This window comes from Erigeron canadensis, chromosome 2 (assembly GCF_010389155.1).
Source record: "Erigeron canadensis isolate Cc75 chromosome 2, C_canadensis_v1, whole genome shotgun sequence".
NCBI classification, from domain to species: Eukaryota; Viridiplantae; Streptophyta; class Magnoliopsida; order Asterales; family Asteraceae; genus Erigeron; species Erigeron canadensis.
In genome coordinates, this window is record NC_057762.1 from 3,231,635 (window position 1) to 3,257,204 (window position 25,570).

The window sequence follows — 25,570 nt, forward strand, 5'->3', positions numbered from 1 at the left end:
AACAGGCCAAGTTCATTTTCCTTGGGTCAGTTTTTTGGTTTTTATTTTTCGGTTTGACATATCTATTTCATTTTGGATTTGATGTTTTGACCTCCTAAATTGTTTTCAATCTTATTTAAGATGACTTATTTTAATTCGATACTATTATTTTTCTAAATTTCTTACATTTTTAAGATTATCTCATCTTATATATACACGTAAGTGGGCCGCTTCGAATATATACAGTTAATCATTTCTGAATGCTAATTTGTTATGCTTATTAGTTTTCAATTTTATTTTGGTTGATTTTTTTATTATGGAATATTTTTCGTTTCACTTTTGATTTTCAATAATCTTGGAAATTAGCTTTACCTATGTTTTTATTGTTATTTTGTGCTTTTATTTTAAATTTTTTACTTTTATACTTATTATCTTTTAAAACTTGTATAACTTTTTAATATCTTTGAAATTAGACTGTCAAACTTAATAACTAAAAGATCAATAACAACTTAGTCTTTCGAACTATATAATGTTTTTAAAAACAACGTTATGGTTTGATTTAGAGGGAAAACAAAGAGCAAAAATTGGAACATTAATATCATTTGATTCGTCGACCATGAAAAAAAGAAACAACAAAGTTCGAGCGTTGAGTGACAAATAGAAAACTTATGAAAAGTTACGATCCCCACCGTAAAATAGTGCACGTACACGCCTTCATCGACGTTGTTTTTCAACGGTAAGACCAAGAGCTAACTGTCGAGACTTTGGACTATCCAGACACATATACGAAACATAACGAATATAATTTCTCCCGGAGCAACGCCCGGGTGACATATCTCGTTATATAACTATTTTAGATAAACTATAATCAATTTATATTAAAAAAACAAAGTCGAGCAAACTCTTTCGTATGTGTTGACTTGGTATATAATATTAATTAACTATTCAATATTGATATCATCATTAAAATATATCTTTATCTTTAGCTATCTTTATTTTTTTATCCTAATCTAAATGTTAATCTTAATCTTAATATATACTAAAAAGCAACTGAACTAACGTTAATTAAATTATTGCTTATCAGAAGAGTTTGTATAAAATTAAAGAAACTCTGCTAAACAATCCAGCCTTGATATGATTTAATTCAATATTTACATTTGAATATCCCAATTATTTTTTAAGTATATTTTTACATTTGAACATATAAATACTTATTTTGTTTCACATACTAATTCATATATTGACAATGTTGTAAAACCAGTGTATTTGACATAGGTCTAAAATCTAGTAATAAAAGATCGTGATTGTGATTTGCTGTGATTGAGATTGAGAGATGAATTGATGTATTTTTTGAATCTGGCGTCAGGACTGACGCGGCTCGAAGCCGCAGCTAGGGGTGTTCATATTGCGGTCCAAACCGAGAAAACCGACCCGATGTTGGACCGAAACCGAACGAAACCGAAGCTTACGGTCCGGTCCTCGGTCCTATAAAATCATCTAATTCGGTTCTCGGCCCGGTCCATGTATAAACCGATAAATTGCATGTTCAGAACCGAGAACATGATACAAGATTAACTTCAAATGGTATTCTAAGTTCCTTTTGATTTACTCTTCTAGAATAAATGAAATCTTTTATCATATTTTATCTTAGATTCCTAGTATCCTAAATTCGTAGACATGCATGCATATTGTAATGCTTTGCCACATACACGCTTTAATATGAGTTCGCATTACTTTGATTACATCTCTAATACAATTGATTTACTCATATATGACATGTAACATATTCATCACTCAATTTATTTTGGATCATGAATACCTCTTTAATGGAATTGATTTTGCTTTAAAATAAGGAATGTGATCAATTTTCATTGGATGTTAAAAGCTAAATCTTGCGTAGACTTTTAGTATTAAAAAATGTTCGTAAACAATTTAATGTTTTGAAGTTTGCACATATATTTTCTCGGTCCCAATCTAACACTTTAAACCCGAAAACCGACCATGAACCGAACATGAACCGAACCGAGTTAGTTGGTCCGGTTCTCGGTCCTATATTTTCTTATAATCGGTTTTCGGTCCGGTCCTGAGTTGGTCCAGTTCGGTCCGGTTCTTGGACCGTGAATACCCCTAGCCGCAACTTCCCCCGGCATAGCGCTTCGCTTCCGGTTGGTCTTTTAATGAATAGGACCCAGCGAGCTGAAAGAGTCAGCCCCATCCCCATCTTGAAGACTAGTCAATCAGTTGAGCTGAAACGGGCACCGGATCAACCCACCAACTGGGTTTGAAAACGTTGAACATAAGGAGTTAAGTGATTGCTTTGGGCTGAACAAAAATTAAGTTGGATTTATATATATGCTTGTTGGGCTTAAATATCCCATCTATTGAATTGGTTTTGGAACTACATGACAGCCCAGCCCCCTTGTCTTGTGTGTTATGCTTTGGACCCATTTCCCAATTCCGATAGTCAACATGGTAGACAACTAGACATTATCTATACTCTATATTAAAAAAAATACCCCCATGTTGAAAGTTATATAGAGAAAATGTCTAAAATGCCCTCCTATATAATATTTTCACCTACAAGGCTACAACCCTTTAAAATATTTTCACATACACTATTCTCTTAACATTAATAATTAAATTATACTATCAATCCTTTATTTTTCTAAAATAACTCCATTAACCTTTTAAATCAATTACTTTTATATGAATTATCTACGGCACTCGACGTCGCATCCACCACCAACACTCGCCTCCACCACCACACCGTCACCGTCACGACCACCGCCGCATCACGCGGGTACATGCTAGTATACATTAAACTATTTAACCCATCTCTTAAAAATAACATAATATTAATGTACAGAGTATTAACTATTATAACCACTCATTTTTTAAAATGACCCATGTAATCTTGTGACCACAGCCCACGATATATAACTTATACTCGATTACATATCTTATAAATATATCAAAATCTTCTAAAATCCTATAAATATATCAAAATCTTTTAAAGTTGATACAACTTTATAGGTAGAGTTAGATCAACTTTAATCTTTAATCTAAATTAATGATCAAGATTGAAATTTAATATTTGAATCTTAGCCTTCATTTTAATCCAAAGTTAAAGTAGATCCAATTTAAAAAATTCCTAAACCCATCATTTATACTAGAAATAATTTATATCTACCAACTATTACTACTAGTTCATTTTATACAACAATTAGTTATTAAGTCGTGAAGCTAATCAAAACAAGACATCATTTCTACTTGTTGCCAACCACGAAAAGGTAAGTCCCTTTGCATCATATGATTAGAAGACCAAAGCTTGGAACTAATATTTGTCTCGAGAACCAAAACGATCTTGGTCTTATATGAACCGTTACAAGACCGTTATTTTCTCCATAACAATCTCGAAAAATAAAAACCGTTCCCGATTCCCGATCTCATTTGAAATTCGACATCACATTCTGGGACAGGGACCAAAATTTGAAAAAAAGTTGCTCATTTCTATCTACTTAGCTAGCACCAAATCCAAACCAAACCAAACCAAACGTAACCATGTTAATATCATTATCATTCCACACCCGCGCCATTCTCCCAAAAATAACAAACTCACACTCGTTATCCTCGTCAACATCGCTTATTTTAACAACACGACGACTTCAAAAATCAACTCCACACCTTACTTCTTCTTCTATTTTTTATAATAATAATAATAATAAAAATAAAATCAAATACGTTTCCTCCTGCTGTTTATATACTCCCCGTAAATTCCGCTTATTTTCATCGGCAATGGGATCTTTATCACTCTCAGATGAGCCTCTCAGTTACCCTACTTTCCGCCGTGATGAATCCGTCGTTGATACTTACCACGGCGTTCCTGTTCCCGATCCTTATCGTTGGTATATCTATCTATATATATATGTTTATTTTTATGTATAGGTTGATTTTGTATTAGGTACTGTGAATTATTTGTAACTTAGTAATCATCTGACTATCTTACTTAGATATGGATATAGGTAAAGATATAATAATATGGAATATAGATTTAGAATATTGAATATAGGTGCAGATATAAATATAAAGGACTATTAGCTTGGAATTGTATCTAAGTTCTAACTATCCCGAATAAACGTTAACGGTTGTCTCCCTGTAAAAAACTAAAAACGTCTATGGTAAGGTATCGTAAAAACTCTAATGCGCATATCAGCTCATTAGAGCTTTTTCATAGGTGAAATCCTAACTTAGAAGTTAGAAGTATCTAAAAGAGGATAGCCGGTAAAGCTTTTTTGCGTAGTTAGACGCCTTTCCAACCCAACAAATAGGTTGATAATCGTGAGAAGTACAAAACTATGTGTTAGTTTACATTGTGAGTAAGTACATTTGCATATGATTATTCATCAAGGTTCAAATAAAACAAAGATTATCTTTTACTTTTGCATATGATATTATGATTTATTTGTCCATGTGAATATCTTATGTCTATCTGGACCATTCATGTGTGACTTTGTAGTTCTCATTTGAACCTTCCTCTAGTTTAGTTGGAGCAAATTTTATATGGATGTTGTTGCAAACTTAACATGAGCATTTTCTATTTTTCAGTACTTTCTATTAAACGTTTTTTTTTTTTTTTATACTTTTTATTACCATGTAATTTAAATGCTAGATGGATATCAATGTTAGTATTCAATTATCACACACTAGCCACCTGAGATACATGGGAAAGTCAATCAGAGTGATCTTTTAAAGTTTGACGTTGTTTTCCTACTCAAAATGTATTTAGCTTATAACTATCGAAACTATTTTAGCTTTTCCGGTTATATGAAGGAAAGGTTTAAAATTCAAAACAATCTTGAAGGTGATTAAACATCTACTTTCTAAAGGATTAAAGTTGGTGCATGAAATCTCTTTTTGGGCTCAATGTTTATTTGTAGGCTTGAAGATCCTGATGCGGAAGAGGTGAAAGAATTTGTGAAAAAACAAGTGGATTTGACTGAATCTGTACTTAAGAAGTGCGAAACAAGGGGAAAACTTCATGAAAAGCTTACTAAGTACTATGACTACCCTAAGTATGGTGCACCATTTAGAGAAGCTGATAAATACTTTTACTTTTACAATTCTGGACTTCAACCGCAGAAAGTGCTCTACATGCAGGTATCATACTGGAACACTCAAAATTAGCTATCTTTTTGCATCTAGTTCTAGTTAGGGGAAAAAGTGAATGGTTTTTGCTTTCATTTGAGCAATAGGTGATAAGTAAAACTGGTTTAATACTTAATTTATCATTTAATGTAGTATTACGATTTCTAAAGATATTGGCAGTAAAATTTTGTAACATTTCTAGAGGAGAAAAAGTTCATCATATATTGACATTGAGTTACCTGGTTGTCAAAGAACCTTACAATTTTGGTGGTAGTAAACAAAATTTATTATGCTCACGGATAGTTTTTTCTTCATGAAAATATATGTCTAGCAATAGTTAATACTATTTTTTATACAAGAGGTACTGTCCTTTTTGACATATCTATTTGTTGAACCATGAGCTGCCTTTTTGACAGGAAGACAGAAACACACCTTAAACTTAATAGCCATATAGACATTTTTCTGTTTTTTTCTTAAACTGTTTTTGCTTTGGAATGAAACAATGATTTTTTAGTTTTTTTAGTGGTGAATACAGGTGACATTCAAAATCCAGGGATTATTTACTTTGGGGCGTCTATGCTTTTTGGTTTTGTAGGATAGTTTGGATGGAGAGGCAGAGGTTTTGCTTGATCCAAATGGACTAAGTGATGATGGAACGATATCTTTGAGTACATATGCTGTTAGTGAGGATGCCAAGTACTTGGCTTATGCTCTCAGTTCGAGTGGAAGTGATTGGGTCACCGTCAAAGTAATGGAGATCGAAGACAAAAATGTTTTGCCTGATACATTGTCATGGGTGAGTAATTCATTTAGTTACTTCCCTTTTGGAAGCAGAATGGCCCATACTCCCCATAGAATTATAAAAATAGTTACCATCATTCATTCATACTGCATCTGTTTTGTAACAGGTCAAATTTTCGGGTATTAGTTGGACAAATGATAGCAAGGGTTTCTTTTACAGTCGCTACCCAGCTCCAAAGTAAGTTAAAATGACATCTTATATTGTTTCTAACTTAATATGCTTGCTGTCCTCCCACATTTTCTAGAAATCTATGGCTCCAGCATATGTAACATATTGGCTGATGCGTGTGATTTTTAGGGAAGGAGAAAATTTGGATGCTGGGACAGAGACAAATGTGAACCTTGATCATCAACTTTACTATCATTACTTAGGTACAGATCAATCTGAGGATATCTTGTGTTGGGAAAATCCTGATAATCCACAGCACACACTTGGAGCGTCTGTGACAGAAGATGGAAAGGTAACAATTTGTGAATTACATTTTTGAGGATCACAAGTTACTGTTCTAATTATAATGCGTCTTTTCTTGTGCAGTTTGTTCTTCTTTATATCAATGAGGACTGTGATCCTGTCAACAAACTTTATTACTGTGACCTATCTACTCTGCCTAGTGGGATTAAGGGGTGCAAAGAAAAGAAATGCCTTCCTTTCATTAAACTTATCGACAATTTTGAAGCAATGTATCAAGCAATTGCAAATGATGACACTGTTTTCACTCTTCTGACAAATAAAGATGCTCCAAAGTACAGGTTGGTTCGAGTAGATCTTAAGGAGCCAAGCATATGGACTGAGGTCATTTCACAAGCTGAGAATGATGTTCTTGATTCCGCTGTTGCTGTTAATGGCAACCAACTTATTGTGAGTTATATGAGTGATTGCAAGCACATACTACAGATGAGGGATTTACAAAGTGGGTCCCTTTTGCATAAATTGCCCATCAGCATCGGTAGTGTGGATGATGTTAGTGCCCGGCGTAAAGATAGCTTATTTTTTATTGCCTTCACAAGTTTCCTTACTCCTGGCACGATATACCAGTGCAACTTAGAAAGTGGGGTTCCAGATTTGAAGATTTTTCGTGAAATTGTTGTTCCTGGATTTGATCCGGCAGAGTTTCAAGTCAGTCAGGTATGTGTTTTTAAATCTTTTGATGTTTCGCACAAGCATTTGCCTATGTTTGATTGTCATTTCTAGTCATTCGAGTAAAAGGATAAACTTTGGGTAGACGTGACAAAATAGGTGGGATGGTGTCAGATATGTTGGATAATGTATATATGTAAAATAGATAACATTTAGTTTCTTACGTTAAATGATTTAGGAATTTTATGCTGTCAAGATACACTTTTGGCAACTTTACTCATTCAATGATTCAACTCTTTGGTAACCTTTTTGAGTTTAGCTGTTTAACCTGTTATAGATGAAAGATTTACCCAAGTCGAACCTTTCATAATATTTGTGTCAAGCTTTCCATTTGACCACCTCTAGCCCAGGGTATCTAGAATTTTTGATTTGTTATATGTGCCTTTCTTAGTGATATATGCTTTAGATATTGAGATGGTCGACACTGATCTCCGTAGATTAGGCTATTTGATAATCTCAGGATTATGTAATTGGCGATTGCTTTTTAGTAGATTTAGTATTACTACAGAAGTATTTAGGTTGTGTTTAATAACACAGAATGGTTTAGTGCTGAATGATTCTGAAGCCTGAATGGGTTAACAACTTTGAATGGATTTGATTCTGAATGAAAATAGTATGTTTGATATCTATTCTGAATGACTATTCTGAATGATTGAAAATTACCATTTTAACCTTTTCTTGTAGGCGCTGACTGTAATAACTTTGGTAAATGAGTTCTATAATTTTTTTGTTCATATATACTACACACGCAAATAAAAAATATTTAAAAACATAAAACTATAAATATCTTATGCATAAATATTTTTTTCATGAATAGTAGTTGAATTTTGCAAAACATAAGAGTATAAAGCCCTTTCAAAGTTGACAAACACAATAACGAACAATATTTAATTTAAATTACTTGAAAATAGTTGATTAGCAATTTCATCACGACATCACGTAGATTGGCCATATATTCATTGCCTTGTGAGCCTCATTCAACTCCATCCATGTCCTGTTCATCGGTTCCCTCACGTTCTTCCCTAGCAAAGATGGTACTCGAGTCACATTCCTCAAAAAGTTGATCTTGAATATTCCATTTCCTTATATAGTTATGCACCGCGAAACAAACAATCACTATATCTTTTTGAATTGGAAAAGGATAAGGAGCCATTTCTTTTAGGATCGGAAATCTTTTCTTCAAAACCCCATATGCACGCTCAATAACATTTCTAAGTTGTGCATGAGCATGATTGAATTTTTTTTATTTATTTAAGGCACGACGACGACGAAAATCTGCCAACCAATACCTCGTATTACGGTATGGTGTCAAAAATCCACGAGTGTTGGTGTATGCAGCATCACAAAGAAAATATGAAAATATTTATCTGTAATCAACATGTTAGTACTACAATATTGTTACATTTATAATATTAAATTATTAATTAGAAAAGGGTTAAACATACCTGGTGGAGGAAACGGAAATCCCGAAGTTGGATTAAATGCAACTTCTGTCAAAACTCTAGAATCATGTGCTATACCATCCCAACCGGCCCAAACGAATGTTAATATCATATCAAAATCACATTATATATGCATCACGAGAAAGACGTATCAATTCTTGACATTGTGTGTTTGATCCTCTTAATAATTCTTGTGTATACACATGTCCACTCAATGCCGATGTGTTGTCTCTTATTCTTTCAATTCTCAACGAAGCATTCGTCAGCCAAAACTAACAAACGATTATTATATAAACAATTTCATCCTCCAAATCCATGTGACCTTGAACTCAAAATAAGATAAAATAATGGCTTTAGATAGTTACTAGTAAATAAAAAAAGAAAACAACGAAAGATTCACACAAAAAATGTACTCTAACATAGTAACATACCACTATTATAAGTTACTAGTACAATAAAAGCATACCATTAATTACTAGCAAATTGCAAGTTGATAGTTTAAACACCTAATAAGTAAAGAAAGCAGCAGTCCCTCGAAGTAAAGGGTTTACAAACAAAATGCAGATTAATTCTGCTGCTGCTATACTAGACAAAAAGATTAAAAACATACTGAATACAAGAAGGAAGTTCAGCAACTAGCAACAAAAGACATGTGATTACATGACCACCAACAAAACAGAGCTTCCTTTTAACCAACCCAAAAGTCCAACTTTCTTTTAATCAGCCTAACAGTCCTGTTTTTCAACTTCATCCACACATTAAACTTTTCTTTAATATAGTCAAAACGATTCTTCATTTGTCGTTGATCGGCAATAAAACCATGTTCTTTTTTTAGCGTTTCTCCAACATTTTTCCATGCTAACAACAGAGATCGGACTCTTTGAGAAGACCCATACGGTTATTACCCGCACCTTATGTTAGGCTCTAGAGCGAGAAAGGTGCTGCTAAGGGCTACCACATTGTCCATTTTGGCTCGACTCATGCATACATGCTTCAAGAAAAGTTTTCTCCAAACCTTCTTGTTTCCAGCTAACCCTACTTTTTTTTGGTCTCAAAGAATCCCTCGCTTGGTCATTTTGTTGAACGTTATCCATAAATATATTCCTATATATGACCAAGAAGTAGATACTAGCCGCCATGATTTCATGAAACATATATAAACTCAAAAGATAGATATAAACTAGCAGTCATGAAAAAATAAAACTCCTAAACAAATATATTTCAAAACAAGTATTGAATTATGCCAACATGTAGTCATATACAAATATATGGGTTCTTTGCTACTGATCTTACACAACAGACATGAAATAAAAAAAAAAAAAAATCTCATTCATCAACAATCAATAAAAATAAATAATCTGATCGAAATTTATAAATAATAGTAATAATGTAGAAATCAAAGTTATAAAAATAACAATAAAAAAAATACATGTAATACATATATAAGATGAAAATAGTGGATGAAAGTAGCAAAAAAAAAAATAATAAAAAGAAAAAGAGATTAGATAGATGAATTGGTGGAGGCACCGTCCCCCGTACCAGAAACTCGCCGGGGACGGAAATGTGTACGGGGACGCCTGGAAACGTTTCTTGGTTGTTCCTTGACCGCTTCGATAAGTCAACGGGCGTTTCTTGTACCGTTTCTAGTTTTGGGGACGTTTTTGAGTGAGAAATACATCAGTTGTGAGTCCATTGATGCAAATGAACTTGCAATAGAGCACCCCCCATCTTGATCAATCTCGATAGGAAAGCTATTTTGAGTGTGTGTTTTTGTATAAAAGTGAGGCGTGAGGGAGGGGGAGGCTGAGAAAGAAATAATATAAAGATGCCCTAGTTGACTAGTAGTGGTCCCGTGGACTTTTATGAAATTTTGGGTTGTGTTTTTTGTTAATGGGCCATGACCGATATTGGTCATACTCAATCAATCAGATACTTATTAGTTATATCATATACAAGTTCCTTATTATACGAGTATTAATATAAGTTTTTAGACAAAAGAGCTATTCATGTTCACATTGTTAACTAATATGTTAAATTGATATTTGTATTATTACTATTTATAAAGTATGATTATTGTTTACATCAACGTATGAATATATTTTGGGGTTTGTGGTACATTATCTATAATATATATATATATTTTTATGTATTTATTTCCGTACCCGTGCCGTACCCGTTTCTTGATTTTTTGAGTTTTGCCGTTTCCCGTACCCGTACCCGTTTCTCGCTCCCGTACCAGTTCCTGTGCAACATAGATTATGAGTGTAGAAGATGAGAAGAATAGATCGAGATTATGGAACAAAGTAGATGAAGGAATAGCAAAAGACTCTGATATAGTGGTAGTTGAAGAAAGGGTATTAGGGTAAAAATTAGATAATGAATGGTTAAGACTTAAGAGAGATATTAGAAGGGGAACCGTTCAGGGATTTTTTTCCCCTCTTTCAGTGTTCAGAAGGATTCATCAAACAAGGGGAATGCTGACCGATTCAGCATTTGGTGCTGAACCATTCCCTTCAGCACAAATCAAACACATCCTTAGTTTATTAATTCATTTTTCTTGTTCAGGTTTTTGTGCCCAGTAAAGATGGTAGTACCCAGATACCAATGTTCGTTGTGGCTAGAAAGGATATAGTTTTGGATAGATCACATCCATGTTTATTATACGGATATGGTGGATTTAATATTAGTCTGACACCATACTTTAGTGTGAGTCGTGTTGTACTGATGAGGCATTTAGGTGTAGTCTTTTGCATTGCTAACATTCGTGGTGGTGGGGAATATGGAGAAGAATGGCATAAAGATGGTTCTCTTGCAAAGAAGCAGAACTGTTTTGATGACTTCATTTCTAGTGCTGAATTTCTTGTATCTTCGGGTTATACCCAACCTAAAAAGTTAGCAATCGAAGGTGGAAGCAATGGTGGGCTCCTTATCGGGGCTTGCATTAATCAGGTACTGGTTTCACTTTCATGCGAGTGCTAACATATCTAGAGAACTAGTTCTTTATATGAATATACAATGGAAATTTGAATTGGTTAATTACAGAGGCCTGATCTCTTTGGTTGCGCACTTGCTCATGTTGGTGTTATGGACATGCTTAGGTTTCACAAGTTTACAATCGGTAAGGCTGTGTTTCTTGATTCCACTTAAGGTAATTTGTATTAACAATATAGTTTGGTGAGCTAATTTTGCTATTGATAATCTGGTAAATAAGCGACAACCAGGTAATCAGTTTTAGCAAGTCAGTTTCATACTGATTGCAAAATGATTATCGAATGATAAAATTTGTCCTCTCAATCTTTTTTGATACCCTAATCAGAGAGAATTTTACTCTCATCCAATTATCACAACTACAAACAACAAAAGCACTTTTAAAATGCACATCCAATTAGCACTTTTAAAAAGCACATCCAAAAACCTGGTTAGTTATAGCACACTTGCGTTATTTCCTTCTTTAATGGGGATTGTTCCTCTTGCCAGGTCATGCGTGGACATCTGACTATGGATGTTCAGATAAGGAAGAAGACTTCCAGTGGTTAATTAAGTGAGCAATATTTACCTTATTGGACTATTCAAATGCAGATTTTCTTACATTATTGTACAATCTTGCATATGCCTACTTTAAATTGGAAGTTAAAATTTGGTTATATCAGGTATTCGCCACTGCATAATGTCAGGAGACCATGGGAGCAGTCCACTGATAACTCTTGCCAATATCCTCCTACCTTGTTATTGACTGCCGATCATGATGACAGGGTTGTGCCCTTGCATACTTTAAAACTATTGGCGGTATGTATTACATTAACTAACTCAACTTGATTTCACATTTACAATCATCTGAAATAGATCAGGATAGTGCTCACAATCATGGTTGTTTCCTATACAATCCTGTCTTGTCATTTATTTCTTTCCGATTTCTTAACTTCATGTAATTTTTTGATTTTGCTAATTACATAAATAGGATAACCAGCTTTTGTCTAATCTCTGTTTTATATAAGAAGTTTTATTTTAGCCTAGAAAAAAACCACTAGCCTTTCAAATGTTCTTGAGTTAAGGTAGTTATTTTTCAAAATAATTGCTTCATGTTAATCCAACCAGGTTACCGGGTCAAAATGATTACATGGACCTGAAATGTTTGTTGAGTTTTTTCTGATATCATGGATATTTTATGCGACTTCGGTTGGTGGTCAAAATATCATTTCATCCTTTTAACTTATTCAAAGATGTAAATGGAGGCTTTTTTCTGTTTTTTAATTGTATCGGAAGGAATACGCTACTTGAATTTGCTTATGCATAACATGTTGGGGAACAATTGGTATTGACAACTCTGGTTGTCATAGAGATCTTGGATTCCTTATTATGTTGACATATGTTTGAATTTTGATAGTTGTCTCTTTATATATTCTGTTAGACCATGCAATATATACTGTGCACGAGCTTGGAGAATAGCCCACAGACCAACCCGATTCTTGGCAGAATTGATGTAAAGGCTGGCCATGGAGCTGGACGTCCCACAAAGAAAGTGGTATGGTTTAACGTTTGTTTTTTTTTACTGTCTGAGTCTATAAAGAAGAGAATTATGGGAAAGTTAATTATAGTTGGGGATTATCTACTGGTTTGATAAGTTAAGTCTTATCAGATATTTGATGTATAGTGAAAGTTGTGTTTGTTTGACCTTCACCTATACTTTTTGCAGATTGACGAATGGGCGGATTCGTACAGCTTCATGGCTAAAGTGGTTGGTGCAACCTGGATCGATTAAATAACTTCGGTGCAGTAAAAAAGGTATTATCAGCAGCACTATACAGTCAGTTGTAAATTCCAATTTAGTGCAACCGACATGTGCTGGTTGTCTCAGTGGACTTTTTGATCCTATTTCTATATCCATTTCATCAGCTAAAGCAACTGTTAATTTATATTTTATTTCTTTTACATGATCTTATCTATCGAATATCAAAAACTAGCAACATTTATACAAAACTAGCAAGACATGGGAGATAGCCGTTTATATCTGTTCATGACCCTTAATCTTTTTATTTATTTTTTATGTATTATAGCAAAGTTCTTTCATCAAGTATTCGGTTAAAAGTTTCTAAGGGGTGCTTGGTTAGTATAAAGGAATGAGTAAAGGAATACTATGATATATTAAGCAATATTATCATGATATTGTTGCTGCTTGGTTACATACTTATAATGAAATCATATATATTCAACCCACAATCTCTCTCTTCCATATAAAATAAACATACCATCATATCATTATTTGTGCTTCTGTAGCCAGTCCTATATACCACCGTAGTTGTCGAATCGTGTGTCGATTCGTTTTGTGATTTTTAAAATCGTGAATCGTATCGTGTTACGTATCGTAAGGGACATAAAAATAAAAAATATATAGTATGTATAATGTATGTGTAAAAACATACATATATTGATGATATTATCATATTTATTACATATATTAACGTTTTAAAATGATTTTATTATTATACGTATCGATTAAATACATAATGAACATTTATTAGTAATAAATTCACTCTATTAAAGAGTATTTATAGGAAAATTAAAATTTTTTTCTTAACAAACCGTATCGTATCGAACCGAGTCAAAACCTAGTCTGGGACACTAACTGAGACGTTATTTTTTCTTTGAGTTGTGATACGAGTTGTACGAGACGTATCGTGTATCGTACGATACTAACAACTATGTATACCACATTATCACTACCATCATCATATGATATATATTAGCAATGTTATCTATCTCTCTCTCTCTTGAACCCACAATCATATATAACCACCACCTACTCATCGTAAATCTCTATCCACACCACCCACCGGAAATATCTCCAGCCCCACCACCCATCGAAAATACCAACCCCAACACCCACTAGAAATACCTCTAGCCGCCATGACAACCTCCTGTCAAGCCATCATCAAACCATTTCGTTGGTTGCTTCCTTTTAAAAAATAGAAAAAAAAGACCCTCAGTCGTAACCCATCTGCTCTATTTTTGATGAAGTATGGTGGTGGTTGATGTGATTATTGGAGATGGTCGCCTGCGGTAGTTATGGTGGCGGTTGATGTGATTGTCGGAGATGATCGCCTTTGGTAATTGTGGTGTTGGGTTGGTGGAGTGGTGGTGGTTCCTGTTGGAGGTGATGTTAGAATGGCAGTGGTGGATTTCGATGGTCCTTGACAGAGAAATGAGAAAAAGAAGAGAGGAGTAATATTTTGGAGGAATGATTACCTTAGTCCCTAATTTGTTGGGTAATGCTCCATTACCCAGTACTAAACATTGATTACCTTTGCTTGACATAACCAATCATCTTTTTTCATTCCTTTTACCATTCCTTACCCCCCAATACCCTTAACCAGGCACCCCCTAAATAAAATTAAGTTCGGTTCTAACCTGTAAAGTTTCCAAAATAACCAGGTTAAGGTTTCAGGACTTGAACCTGATCAGACTTCATGCTAATCTAACTTTATTGAATTTTATTACAAAAAATTAGGTTGAACCTGATCAGACTTCATGCTAATCTAACTTTATTGAATTTTATTACCAAAAATTAGGTTGAGTTGAGCTTGTGTATGTTGAACTTTATCGGTTGCCTATAAAAAACATGGTTTTTAGTGGATACTTTTGACCTATTGAGTATTGAAAATTAACCTATGTTTGTTGTGTTAAGATCAACCTCAATTTAGCTCATCACGCTTAGTTGCAGACTTGCAGTCCTAGTTGTCCATATTGACTTGCATTCATTTGTGTTCTTAAATATTCTAAAAGTTAGAATTTCATCTGATGCGTATCCAATTACATTGTACAAACACTCTTATTTTCGTAATGGCATTCTAATCTACATCTACTCCTAATTTATACGCATGCCTATAAAACTCTGTGCTCTCAAAAAATCACCTTATAGGTCAAATACCTTATCAATGTATTAGTAACCCCATTCCACAACTTATAGTACGCAAATGAGGTCAAATACCTTATCAATGTACCAGTAACCCCATTCCACAACTTATAGTACACAAATGATAGTTTGTAGATTTAGCATTCACATCGACATATAAATGTGCAAGCTGCAAATCTGCAATGTAACATCCATGGCTAAATTTACTGGTAAATACAAGTCATAAAGTTACAATTTTGTTTATTATTATATATAGGAAAAAGTACACTCATATATATAAATGTAGATGAAGAAAAAGAATTGTGACCTTGAGATGAGGTCATAAAACAGTTCTAGCGATATACTAACTTTTCAGGTAGTGCTTACATAGCACCACAAGCATAAGTTACACAAACCGAAATGAATTTAATTATGCTAAGTGGAAACTCATGTCTAAACTCGGCTCAAAATGGCCAATCTGGATATTTCATTCTATTTGGATTATAGAGGCCGTGTGTGGCGGCCAGCTGCCTTCCCGCATAGTCGTGCATTCTTTGGGATTGGATATTCGTCCCTAATGGAGCCCGAGTTTGTGTATACACGTAGGTAAAATTGTTCCCCGAGGTATTGTCGTGCCCAGTATTCAGTCCTCACATTCCACATCCCCACATTATCAAGTGCAACGTAAAGAGCGGACCATGACTTTGGGTAAACCTGCAGCATGCAAAAGCAATTTTAAACGATGTTCATGGTAAAATGGTTGCTATATTTTGATTTCAAATGTTAAAAAAGTTAATAATCTTGGAAGACAGTCGTCTTAGGCCCAACACTTGAAGTGGCAAAATGGGTGGGTGAGGTAAAAAGAGGTAAATTTTGCCGGTTCTTGAAATAAAAAGCTTTTTAGGTTTTGTGTATTCAAAATACACTCCGATTGTTTTCAATTGGTTGAAACACTAGAGTAAAGCGTATAGCTTGAATCGACCCACTTGTAAGTAATGGGTCGAAATTGTAACCTCTAGATTCAATAAAAGTGAAAAGAAAAGTAGTTGTTTCTCGGTACCTGAATTGTGCTACGTGCAACCCCATCTCGAAGGTTATAACCATTCCTACTAGCTTGAGTCCATTGTCCCCCATCCATTCTGTATTTCACAAATAAAACCACGTTAAAGCACAACAAGATGACCCGTTTCAAACAAAACTCATTTATGATTGTTTCCCGACCCATCTCCCACTTGGCAATTTGGCACCTTCAGTCCGTGACACTTGAGATTAAGAACATAAATGACAATGTCTGCTTACCCGACAACAAAGAACTGGTAGCCATCAAGGTGATAGCTAAGAACAATGTCGGAAGGATTTTCAAAGACAATCTCAACAAAAGATCTGTAATCAGCCCCCATAACCGATGTATCTTGATAAAGGCCACCTCCAGTTGGTCTATCGGATATGCTTCCAACGCGAAAAACTCCACCAATGTTAAAATAATCAGCAAGCTTGAGGGGGGTGTCAGCTGGGGTGAATGAGACACTGTTGAGTCCATATCGTTGCTTGCCATTAACTTGACCAGAAGAACTTTGGATAATGATGGTTTTGCTAACGGGAATCATGCCGTAGTGGTATGAACCTTGTGGATTTGGTCTAGGTCCGCTTGCTGTAAGATTGGTCCTGTAATTGTTAAGATCTATTAATACCATTTTAAGGATATAATTTAGTTCTCTTGACCTCTTAACAAGTTAAAAGTCAAATAAAAGAGGTAATAAGTCATGATTATTTTGGCAAAGTTATGTAATAAAAATTGTTGTTATTGGATATTGGTATGTCAGTCACTAATTACTTTTAGAAAGTTGTAAGTATTGGACAAAAAGTGGTTCAGGTCAACCCAACCCAACCCACTGTGACCCGTTACCCAACCCTTCCAATTTGTTACCAGATACAGTTGAACATGAAAAGTCATGTCATATTTGGTGCATTAGCCATTATTCCATTAAGATTTGGAAGACTCCAAAATGGACGCATCTCTTTCATTAGACAAACTAGTGGCTCATGATAAATGTGTCCGTCGACATATGGCCCAACCTCAAAAGGAATGGAAAAAGGACCCCAATACAGGGTCATAAGTAGAAATATGACAACTTTTGTCAAGGGAGTAAACTTGAACAAAATGGCCCGTATGTGGGGCGAGGCAAAGGACAATAAGTGCCCTAACAACTATTCATCTCACATGGACCATCAGAATTTATGCATATGGTTAGTTTTAGAAGTCACAAGGGTAACAGGTTAAATATAAGTCTATGATTAAACTAGCTATAGTTTTAGGACGAGTTAAAACACGACAGCTCAGTTCAGGTTGGGCTGACCTGCTAACACTAGCTTTTTATTTGACCTGTATGAACCATTTCATTTTTTGTGTCATCCTTTACCTTGACTTGTTTGAACCATCTCATTCTTAGTAACAATTATGGACATAATATCTACTATAAATCGGCCTATTCATCATCAGTTATATAAAAACAAACACGAGTAGGATCTGTCTATAGTGTGTGTGTCAGGAAGTTCTTGCCAAATATATGAAGACTTAAAAATTTAAATGAGTAAGAAGATAACAAAAATGGACCTGATGGAACGAGCCTGGTTAAGAGACCAGTCGACTTGAATGGTAGGTCCACCAGGGATTGGCCCTGAGACTTTGCCCGCAGAGTTGGAGTAGTGAAGTACACCGGTTGTTGTGAGGATAGGTGTGGTGAACCGGGAGGACACAACAATGTAGTAATCTTGACCTGGTTGGTCAGCTGTAAACAGCACAGAATACGACTGTCCACAATGAACATCTAAAGACGAATATGTTTGTTGGACTGTATGTGTTCCTTCCACCTCTACTAATTTCATCTTGTGGTTTTGAATGCGGAAGTTGAGGGAGTTTTGCAATCCCACATTTGATATCCTTAGCCTGTAAGTTTTTCCTGTTTGCAAAAAGAAAACATTATTCGGTATATACTTTTTTATGTACATTATGCATATATATATTGTTTTGTGTTGATTTTTGATCAAGCTCACCTTGTTCAACATTGAAAGAGGCGCCATTTGGTCCGCGTCCATTGATGAGAATTCCGGCTGGGAAAGGGATCCTGTGACCTGCATCTAGAACTCTTCTCAAGGTCTGCAACAATTGAAATAACCTTGTTACAAAAAGTCATGCAAAATTGAAATTACTTTGAGATCATAAATCATGACCATAAGAAATTCATATAAACTGTGCCAAACACATAGTCATTCTATCAAATATTGGCACTGACAGTACATAAATGTAACTCATTTAAATAAGTATTCAGTTTTCCTACAAGTTCATTTGTATTTCAAAATGGTAGGTTGGTTAAAGTCGCGATAACATGTCATTTAAGATGGTATGCCACCATATTTTTTACATATCGAATACTTAGGGAATATACATAGAAATCTTTCTCATTATCATCTTAAAAAAAGAGTTCGGATCGAATAAAGTATATGTCATATGGGAAGACAAATTGTAACTCTAATGATCATATATGTAACAACAATAAACCATATTACATACTGCTTTTTTGGGTAAAATACATCACAATTCCTTAACCTTAACCTTAACCTTAGCAATATATAAGTTTGAGAAGCTTTGACTTTTTGAAACTTTACATTTGACATCTAAATATTGATGTTTAATAACTATCTTGAAATAACTAAACACTAATTACTAATATTTACCCTTAAAATAAATATTCTAAATAGGGAAATATGTATAATGTTAACCACCCCGCAGATGTCAATAAAGGGAAAATGACAAAAAGTGGGTCTGGGCTGGAGTAAGCATTTAGCTAAAGCTTGCACATGGATCATATAGGGGTTCCTCTCACTCTCAATTATATGGGTCCAACTTATATACTCCGTATTTATTCTATTTATCTATATTCATTGTCAATAATTAATCCATGTGAAACTAATACAAAAAGCGACTGGGATAATTAAACTCGCGGTACTAGCTGTAAATAACATTTCAATAAAGTTTTTTTTTTTTAACGACAAACAAAACACATTTTATTAAAACACATTTTATTCTCTCAAGTATAAATAACTTGACTAATCAAGTTAGAGCAATCTTAACCGTTGATTTATAATCAAGTGTTAAGATCAAAAGAAGATACTTTAATCTTAACGCTTGATTATAAATCAAGGGTCAATGTTTAACCAACTTGACTACAACGATAACACATAATATAGGAACCCGGTATACAACTAACCAATATGAAATGAATATATATCATTCATATATTACGAAACAAACATTAAATGATTTCAAATATAATAGAATAAAGACACTTAAGTATACATATTTAAAATTGGAAGGTGTAGTTAGTGATATAATTTTCAGATAGTGTAGTGTATTGTAGTGAGCTAATTATCCAAAAAGAAACTTCATAGGTGGTAGTGTTCTAGTTTTGGTGGTGGGACCCAAGTTTGTCATTTAAGGCCCAAACAAGATGGCAATAAAGTGACGGTAGCCCAGCTGTCGTAGGCCCAGGCCAGTATTTCATTAACAACCAAAAAAGTGACCGACAAGTTAACACACTAGTGAGTCAATGGTGTTTTTAACGTGATAGCAAATTATCAAGCATCTTATATTTAAAACATATATTTTATATTTAAAATAATCTTAAGAGAAATTTTAATTCGTAGCTTGAATTTTAATAGCCTTAAGGTGATATTATTATAGCTTTAAAATTGGGTACAGAATTAAAGGCTTTTACAAAGAATGTGCAGGAAAAATGGTTGTATGGTTATTTTATTAAAATGTATATTAAACTATGCTTAATCATTAGATTCATACTTGTAAAATAATCGAAGGTGAATGTAAGGAAACGGGTCAGGATTTTTTCAAGTTACCTCAACTTGAGAGATAAAGTCGGGCGATCTTAACCATCGGATTAATAGTTAAGATTTAATGATTACTCTAACCAGGAGCGGAACCAGTAGGAGGACTGGTGGCTTGGTAGGTGCTTAGCCCTGCCGACCAAAGCTAACTCATAGCCGACCAGTATAAAGGTCTTTTCGAACCGAGACACCCTCAACCTATAAGTATTTGATTTCTAAACATGACAGTGCAAGTAAAACTTTTACATTCGACCCATAAAAGTTACTATTGTCATAAAATTAAAGTTCACTAACATTTTATTAAATGGTTATGTTTTTTACTTTACGTTGTATACAACCATCGCGGAAACAATAAAGTTGAGTCTCCCTCAATATTAAATCCTGCCTTCGCTTCTAAGTCTTACTTTACCTTTCAAATTGAAATAACTTGAATATGATCTATACCTAAAGAAAAAGAAGTACGCAAGGGGCGTCTCACTTATATTTGGAGCATAAAACGAACCTATGAAATCGAAGTTTGCGTTAGAAGTTTTGCATACTAATATCCGAGTAGACTAACACGATTTACTTTTAACTTATTCGCATACAACTCATATGAAAACAGATCTCTATGTATAAGATATACACACAATTACAATTTACAAAGCCGAGAAGGGTTTAGAATCCTAACTTCAACAGCTCTAATTTTTAACACCCTTAAACATGATACTAAGCAAGTATATTAGACACACAAATTATTACTCTTTAATGGAAAAACAATAATATTAGACACATATTACATATATCATTGCTCTTAGAACGTTTGTGCTTATGTAAAAAAGCTAAAGGATTTAGAATGTAGCTTTTAATAACTTTTGCCTTTTGGTTTATTCTTATAGATCCATTAAATCTTTCAAACCTTGTTCATAATAATAATAATCTATTCTTTAACTTGAATAAAGGATTTTTAAGTTTTTGATAGAAAGGTCGTCAAACATTAAATATGATTATATACTCCATATTATTTTTACCAAATACTTATTATAATGTAGATGGGACCAATAAATCAAGAGAGCTCAAAGTCGCTCATCCCAAAATAATATATGTGACAAGCCTACAATATTTGACGAAGAAACCAAACCTTCACGTAATTCGATATAAAGAAAAACAGGACCACTTCAAACACTTCGGTGCAAATTTAATGAAGCAAGTATAATAAGGCAAAGGGGGTCCTTTGACTTTTTATAAAATAGAAAAAAAAAAAAAAAAAAACTTAATAGTTTTATACAATTATATATCATTATTGATAATCGCCGTAGAAAACACAAAATGCTATTGAAAATAAAAGCATGTTACTTCTATTTATGAGAGACCGTGAAAAAAAAAATGATACTACGTTTGAGCAAATGCACAACACAATATAGGCAAGGAGTAGTACTTACCGTGTGGTTAGCTTTGTACCAATCTCCGATAAGAACAGTGTAGTCACCGGCGGGTTCATCAAATGGGACAGGGATTCTAGGACGACTTAGAATCCTGATACCTCCAAACCCGCCCGCGGCTTTTTGAAAAGCTAGAGAAGGGAAATAGTAAAAGCTTCCAATTTGATCCTTGACTTGAAGAATGTATGTGAAGTTTTTACCCGGTGGAATTGGACATGTTGTGCCATAAACCCCGTCTTCAAATGAATTTCGCCTTTGTTGAATTCCATTCCTATACAATCATCAAGAACCTACTTGGTTAAAAATGAAAAGCTATTCTCAATCCGCAAAAACAATGTGCATTTGGTCATTTGGTAATTAGACAAGGAACCCGAACCACATTGCTAGCATAAGCAACCTTATACACGTTACAAAATGATTACATATAAAGGATTTTAAAATTTAGGATATGAACAGTTTACAATCTAAACGTATGTTTTGTTAGAGACCAATTAATTTTTGACTAAATTAATACATAAAAATTTGTTAAATTTTGATGCAATCTAAAAATGTGAAAGCATATGTTAAAATAAAATCGTTTTTATTTTTTATTTTTATTTTTACTTTTATACTCAACAGAGACGGTAAAAGATAAAACATGAACACAAACACAAACACAAACTTGTGAGTTTCACGTGTAATTCCAAACCGACACGTTAAATGACAAAAACACACAGGTGCACCGCATCTTACCTGCTTAAAGTACTACTACTACAGTGTGTATCTATCAAATATTAATTAATTAATTAAAATTTTTTTTCACCGAATCCAAATAATAATAAAGTAAAAAAAACAAACTGCAAAATTGTACAAGTGACCGTCTTAAAATGAGCGCCGATTTATCATGTTCCCATTTTGTGGAGCCAATGAGATCTAGTTAGACTATTGTTTTTGTGACCTAAACCTCAAATGTTGATGAGGCATTTTTGAAAAAGAAATGTTGGTACTTGATCAACAAAAACTTGTGTATAATGTTTTCTTATATGTTGATCATCTAATTATAGGGAAAAAACATCTATTTATATAAAAAGAAATCTACTTATATAGAAATACTATGTAAAGAATTCTTTCTTTCTAAGTTATCAACCAACCAATTGTAGAATCTAATCACAGGATAAGTCAACAGGTATCCATTGTAATTACGAGGCTAGATTTTCTCTCATTACCTTTTTTTTATATGTTTTATAAAGATTTTAAGATATTAACAACCCAGGGCGGATTTCTTTAGGGGCCCGAGGGGACCCGGGTACCTTCAAATTTTTCAATCATTGGCATACTTTCATCCTTAATCATTCGAAAAAATATATTTCCTAGTGTTATTTTTGTGTTTTCGTGACTTTCGGTTCCCTTTGATTGCTTTTCTTAATGTTATATCTTGGTAATGTGACTTTTGGCCTTTCTACTATGAGTCAAGATCCGCCACTCATGTTCACAACTAGATGATTATGAATATGGTTGGTAAAAGATGGAGCAACACCGTTTTAGAGATTTCTGTTTGTAGTTCTAACCAATTTCAACTATATCCTAGCAAAAGTTTAAAAAAGGGGAACATGTAACTCTATATATGACTGTATTTAATATGTAACACCATTATAGGTCAGGTCAACTAACATTTACTGTATCACTCAATTATCCATAATTCCATATATATCATCATCTTGAAGACTATGTGAAAAGAAGATTATATTTAATTAAACATCACATCAATTACGAAAACGACTTAGAAAGGATATAACAAATTTTTTAGTATAAAAATAAATCGTTTAGCAATAAAAATACCAATAAATAATCTAAGGTTTGTCTTTAAAAGGCCAATGATTAAGAAGATTAGTTCAAATCATATATATGGTAGGTAGATTTGAGCTTTTAAGTGATGGAACTAAGCTACAGAAACTTTTTGGTCCACCAAAATTCATTATGTTTATAGATGCGTACAAGTCTCTCTTGACCTTCACACTTTTATTTCACAATTTTAAAGTTATTCTATAAATGTTTATGAAAACATATAACACTAAACATCATATTTTAACAATGCTAAAATTAGTGAACTCTAACTAAGTAACTACGAGTATATTCATTTTGTAATAACTAAATTAACAGTAACAGTACGTGGACCAGTGATGTGAACTTATAAATAATAAACCATTTAAAACCATAACCAACAAATTTTAAAAAGTTGGAAGTATGTGCCTTGTGATTGAAGTGTCATTGCACTATATTACATTGGTAGTTAGTGTCACATAACTATGGCATAAATAGACAGGAAGTTTAAAGATATTGAAAATGGTTGGCCAAAATTAAACAAGAATAATGATACAACTATATTTGTAAAACAAACAATGTAAAGCTTCACCAACCATGATAAATTGCTTCTTTATTTATTGAATCATTACCGAAAATAAATAAAAATGATAATAACTTGATAGATAACAAATGAAAGGTTAAGATTAAGAAAATTAAAAGAATGATTTTTAGAAATGTTTACACACCTATCAAACTAGTCACATATATCATCACTCCAAAATAAACCGACTAAATGTGCCAAGATCGCGTATAGCGAGTCTCATATTCTATGATCAATGTACATTCTTAAAATATCCACAAACACCACACTATGTTCAAAATATATATTACTATGGATTAAAATATTAAACAGATTTCATTAACTAATGACCGTGTGTAATAGTAAAATACATTTAAACAAGTCTTAAAAAGACTCATATTGATTTAACTTCAAAAAAGAAAAACAGAACATGTGAACATTTTATGCTGGTTTTGGATCTATTATATATTCCATTATTACTAAAAATTATATTAATTGAAAGAAATATAACAAGTTATTACCAGGATACAAGAAATGGCTCGGTTAAGCTGTTGAAAACATTGATAATAAGATTATCATTTGTAACAGAATGAATGTCTGGCCCAGGAAACTGTCCATTAATCAAAATGCCCTGCACACACACAAATTTTTCAAAACATTAGATCTAACAAAAGAACAACTTTAAAAAACTGAAATCTAACTCAAAGATCTCATTTTTTTAACATATACTTATAAATTTCACGTCTCTAAAATTTCAAGATAATGTAAGTAATAATGTACATATATTATGTATCTAACTACTAAAAATGATGCATTTGGTTTCAAACTCATAAAATGTATTGTTTCTTTATAAAATAAAATGTCTAAAGTCATTGTAGCAGCATTTGCTGTACACCTTCAGAGACGACCCTGTATTAAGATCTAGAACACACAAAAAAATGCATATATATACATATATAGAAAGAAAAAAGAACCTGTTGACGGACACCAAGGGGATAGATATCACCATAAGTCACATTCCATGTAAAGAATCGGTACGGATCCTCAGCGCCAGCAATGGCGACAAGGACCGCACCGATTGCTAAACATACCGCGAAGTTTCGCGGCATTGTTATTGGAATGAGTTGGAAAGGGAAAGAAGGTTGAAAAAAAAAGGTAAAGATAGGAATGAATTGGGGTGGATTTTGAAGTGCGGTACAGAGAGAGTTTAATTATAGAGAGTGAGGGCTATTTTGTATTGCTTTGTCGACTGTATATGAATGTGAGGGATTTGAGAGGGAAATTTATATAAAGTTAAAATAATGTTTTCTTTGTGCTAAATGCATGTGGTGGATGTTTATTGATTTATTACTATTATTGTTAATAAATATTTTCGGTGGAATGTGTGTTTGTGCGAATATTATCGAATTATTGCGGTGATTAACATGGGAATAGTTGATTTTTTGTATTTAAAAAGTCAAAATGCAAAGATCGTGTCTATTGATTAAGATAATT

General features: G+C 33.5%; 2 protein-coding genes across 2 annotated transcripts; one reads left to right on the plus strand and one right to left on the minus strand.

Annotated features, from left to right (window-relative positions):
* The first annotated feature begins 3,565 nt into the window (after nucleotides 1-3,565).
* On the plus strand, nucleotides 3,566-13,514 carry LOC122586424 (prolyl endopeptidase-like). Its single transcript, XM_043758415.1, has 12 exons — nucleotides 3,566-3,884; nucleotides 4,917-5,136; nucleotides 5,720-5,920; nucleotides 6,033-6,103; nucleotides 6,224-6,386; nucleotides 6,461-7,051; nucleotides 11,071-11,454; nucleotides 11,548-11,623; nucleotides 11,983-12,046; nucleotides 12,156-12,291; nucleotides 12,914-13,027; nucleotides 13,199-13,514. Exons 1-12 carry the CDS (start codon nucleotides 3,775-3,777, stop codon nucleotides 13,262-13,264), a joined length of 2,196 nt encoding a protein of 731 aa, XP_043614350.1. The 5' UTR covers nucleotides 3,566-3,774; the 3' UTR covers nucleotides 13,265-13,514.
* A 2,079-nt stretch (nucleotides 13,515-15,593) lies between these two features.
* Nucleotides 15,594-25,324, minus strand: LOC122586504 (L-ascorbate oxidase homolog). Its single transcript, XM_043758488.1, has 8 exons — nucleotides 25,051-25,324; nucleotides 24,598-24,707; nucleotides 21,715-21,985; nucleotides 18,449-18,551; nucleotides 18,009-18,354; nucleotides 16,694-17,059; nucleotides 16,455-16,533; nucleotides 15,594-16,108 (listed from the first exon to the last, which is right to left on the minus strand). Exons 1-8 carry the CDS (start codon nucleotides 25,183-25,185, stop codon nucleotides 15,896-15,898), a joined length of 1,623 nt encoding a protein of 540 aa, XP_043614423.1. The 5' UTR covers nucleotides 25,186-25,324; the 3' UTR covers nucleotides 15,594-15,895.
* Between the last annotated feature and the right edge of the window lie 246 nt (nucleotides 25,325-25,570).